We start from the raw sequence: 4,589 nt of genomic DNA on the forward strand, positions 1-4,589 counted from the left end.
AAATAAAAAAAAATATCAAAAAATTTTAGTGCTGATAAATTTTATCAACAAAAAAAGACAAAAGTAACAAACATTTAAAATTTACAACAAAATAGCACAGTTCAAATGTCATTCACTTCCAGAATTCTTATGCCAAGCACGCCTTTTATTAATTTATTTGAATTTTTTTCCAAGCACCCCTCCAAAATAAGATTTTAAAGCACTCAGCAAGCATTTTGAACGCTTAGTGAGCGCTACAACTTATTTACATACACACAAACATTGACAAAAGGTAACAACTTTCGTATACGAAATGCAAATTTTGTCTACGTTGACAAACTGATAACGCACAGGGGTGCGCGCGTAAGCGAGTGAATGCGCCACGCTGCCGTGTAGTGAACCCAACAGGAAATAACCAGTGATAAGTGTTAAAAGATAGTGTGAAAACAACAGCAACAAAGTTTCATTTAACTAGTAATTTACTAAACATAAGCAAAACAGCAAAACTTTAACGGTAAAACACAACAAACAGCTGTTGAAAACAGAGAGCTAGAGCGGCAGTGAAAGCATTTGAGCATATCTAGCGCATAACGCGTGGCGGCTGACGCAATAGCGCGTCCGAATTGCCGGTAAAAATAAAGTGGCGATAGAAACACGAAAGTCAAAACAAAAAGGAGGCAAAAATAGCAAGCAATCTGCATAAGAAACAAGAAAAACAGCTAAAGTAAACAAAAAATCAGCTTAAGAAAACACGAAGCACACGCATGCGCTACAAAACACGGAAGCACCATAAACAACCCTAAGAAACGTCTTCAAAAGTAAGGAAGCAACACAAACAAAACCTACACACACAACTCAACCTACCTCGTAGAGCACTTTACACTACGCTACTCTACTATTTTCTAAGCTACTCTCTTTCCTCACGTGAAACAACTCAAATTGAGTTAAACCTATTTTAAATATAAACAAAAAATCAAAAATATTTCACACCATGGCACGCATACAGGCCAGTGATAATATCGTACCTCGTCACATCTTCGATACACCTGTCAATTCGACCGCCGATGTAACTGGCAACGCGCTGCACAATCACTCAACCGACAGCTCGAGTCAAGGATCCGGTGTTAAGCTTAAGAAACAAATCGGTTTGCTCGATGGTGTTGCCATAATTGTGGGCGTCATTGTTGGCGCTGGCATATTCGTCAGTCCCAAGGGGGTGCTCATCTACTCCGGCTCGATTGGTCAGTCGCTGATCGTTTGGATATTGTGCGGCGCATTGAGCATGGTTGGTGCGCTCTGCTATGCGGAATTGGGTGAGTAACGTTATGCAGATTACCTGTATATTCTTTCTGTAACTGCTTTGTTTATACCAGTATTTATGTAAGTACCTGCTTTTCTAGTTCATAAATTTTGTCCACATTCTAGTTAACATAGCGTGTTTGTCGTAGCCAAATGGCGCTTAAGCAATGCTCGTGCCATTGAACCAGTGAAAAGCTATTAATTTGCAGAAACTGACGACTCTAAGCAAAGGTGTTTCCTGTGTAGCATGCTAATTTGGAAAGCAAATATTTGTTGACGTGAATTATTGAGTAATTTGTTGGTTGTAGACAGTGCACGTATTTTTTGATGTTTTAAACGCTGTCTATTTTAGTAAAGCTCGTCTTTAGATGCTTATATTATTATTTGAGAGACATTATTTGTTTGCTTCAATAATTTTGGTGTAATGCTACTGGAGTGATAACTCGATGTAGGCGATTAAACCGTGTCATTCACAAAAATTCGCCCCAATGCATACGCCTGAGCTTTTAAACTGTTGTAAAACAGCTTTACAGCTTTTTATGAATGTTTCATAACTTATTAATTATTTAAGTCCAAAAAAACAAAAATATTCTTTATGTATTGTAGACAGTTCAATTTGTTTATAAACGAACGCCAAAAGATCACTCAACTCGGAAAAAATTACTTTAAGTTTAATGTATTCTGTATGAGCTTTTTATAACTGTTCCATAGCCGGTTTTATGGTTTAGAAAAACCAAAAGATTATTTATGTTTTGCCGACAAAAAACTGATTTATTGTAAGCGAGTGACAAAAGAACGCTCAACTCGGTTAAAATTTCCCTAAATTCAAAAATATGCCTCTTGACTTGAGTAAAATTCCTTTTTTCTTGTAAGCGAGTGACAAAAGAACGTTCANTCGGTTAAAATTTCCCTAAATTCAAAAATATGCCTCTTGACTTGAGTAAAATTCCTTTTTTCTTGTAAGCGAGTGACAAAAGAACGTTCAACTCGATTAAAATTTCCCTAAATTCAAAAATATGCCTCTTGACTTGATTAAAATTCCTTTTTTCTTGTAAGCGAGTGACAAAAGAACGTTCAACTCGATTAACATCTAAAACTCAAGCGAGTGAGAATAGAACACTTAACCCGGTTAAAACTACCCCTAAATAAAAAAAAAAAACTCCTTTTTTGTAAGCGAGTGACAAAAGCAAGTTCAACTCGTTAAAAATTTCCTTTAGTGTTGTTAAAAATAACTCAGCTTTTAAATATACGAACAGTTGTGATTATCCTCGGCTATTAGTGTATTTGGGTTGGATATCTAACAACCACAAAAAAACAGAGGTTAAACTTAGATATCAGACATAAATCTACTACTCGGATAACGTCTTAGCCTACTCCACAAAAATTCTCACAGAGTTTTAAGAGATCAATATAATTTTTTCTTCAAACAGACCGAATTATTAAATAGGCCTTCGTAATCTACTATATTCCAAAGATCTTCTTTAGATCAAATAGGATTGACCCGCTGATAGATTTTCAGATTCTTCGAAGCATAGTCTTTAGTAGCCTTAGATATAAGACATGAATCTACTACTTTCAGTTTATCGGATAATATCTTAGCTCACTCCACAAAAATGCTATATTGTAGAGAGAAACACTAAAATTCTTTCACTGGTATTTTCCCTTCCCCGAGGTTTGCAAGTTGAACCTATTGCAGACCCCTTTTTAGTCTCGCTGTGTTTAGCATCCCGCTATTTGGCTCACTTTCTATTTATTCTAAGGACTCTGAGAATATGCGTCCATGCCCCTTTTTAGAGCGTAGTACATTTTCCGCAATTTATAATCAACGCCGGTTAGCGTTTTTCGTATTGAGTTGGCGAAACTTATTTCTAGAACTCTTTGTTCTTCCTTAATAGATGACAAAATTTTTTCTCACTCAATTAATTCAAACATAAAATCTTAAAATTCAACAGCTGTTCATACTCTCATCGCTATTTATGCATATTTATACAGATGTTTACCGAAAAAATTGTCTTCTTCTTTACAAGTGTAATAAACCCACATTTTTACTAAAGCTTTGTAAGAAGCTCAATTTTACGTACTTTATTCAACAAGTCCGTATATTCGAATTTAGTCGTCTAGCACATATTACTTTTGAGTACGCAGTGGTAAGAAACACACTTACAATAATTAGCAAATATTAGGGTGGGTCAAATTTTATATTATTTTTATACAAATATTTAAATAATTTAGAAAAAATTTCATTTGAAGTACTCCTTTCTATTTTATTAAATTTTTATATACCTGAAGTAATCCTGTAAAATGTTTACTAATAAATATGCGTTTCTAAATTACAAACTGGAAAAAATAATTTTTGAAAACAAAAAAAATCATAGTATGAATTTAGTCGTCTAGCACATATTACTTTTGAGTACGCAGTGGTAAGAAACACACTTACAATAATTAGCAAATATTAGGGTGGGTCAAATTTTATATTATTTTTATAAAAATAATTAAAATAATTTAGAAAAAATTTCATTTGAAGTACTCCTTTCTATTTTATTAAATTTTTATATACCTGAAGTAATCCTGTAAAATGTTTACTAATAAATATGCGTTTCTAAATTACAAACTGGAAAAAATATTAGTCACAGGGTAGATAATATTTGAAAACCAAAGAAATCATAGTATGATAAAACCCATTGAAAACGAAAGATAAAAAAAAATTAAGCAAAAATAATGTAAGGGCGATCTTAGGACTGGAAGCTGAAAGTTACTTGCGCGGTTGAATTTTTAAGAGTTGAAAACAGTTAAGATCGATTTCCGTCAAAACTACGATTCCTATAGAAAACCGTTATATGGCAAACTTGTAAAAAATTAAAGGATATACAAGTTTTGCTTTAAAATCTTTTTCATATAATCTCAAAATATTGAATGAGGCATACAAATAACTATTTTTTTACGTGAATTATAATCGAATAAAATAAGTGTTTGATACATATCGTTTCCGCTGTCAGATATAACCAATATATAACCATTTTATAATTGAAACTCAAACTCTATTATATCGTTTTTCCTTCGTCTATAAAATTATCAAAAGTGGTGTTAAGTTATTTTGAAATTTAGGTGAGCATATACTTTTAAAAATATCATTAAAAGGAGAAACCATATTTGTTTGTTTTGAACCATGCGGCACACCCTAATACACATGTAAAGCTTAAAAAATACACCGACACTTTGCAATCAATTTGGGCAAAATCAAATTTTGAATGCCCACCACTGATTGATTTTTAATGCTAATAGCAGAACAAGTAAATATCGACATATATACA

General features: G+C 33.1%; 1 protein-coding gene across 5 annotated transcripts in view; it reads left to right on the forward strand.

Annotated features, from left to right (window-relative positions):
• Positions 1-4,589, forward strand: part of LOC108966707 (Y+L amino acid transporter 2) — a 14,820-nt gene that overhangs the window by 1,558 nt on the left and 8,673 nt on the right. For all 5 annotated transcript variants that reach the window (XM_018929726.1, XM_018929729.1, XM_018929728.1 and 2 more), the window contains exon 2: positions 175-1,292. In XM_018929726.1, the coding sequence (XP_018785271.1) occupies positions 971-1,292 (322 nt within the window). In that variant the 5' untranslated portion in view covers positions 175-970. The remainder of the gene's footprint in view (positions 1-174; positions 1,293-4,589) is intronic.

The sequence above is a fragment of the Bactrocera latifrons genome, unplaced genomic scaffold (assembly GCF_001853355.1).
Source record: "Bactrocera latifrons isolate USDA-ARS-PBARC rearing strain unplaced genomic scaffold, ASM185335v1 scaffold_17, whole genome shotgun sequence".
NCBI classification, from domain to species: Eukaryota; Metazoa; Arthropoda; class Insecta; order Diptera; family Tephritidae; genus Bactrocera; species Bactrocera latifrons.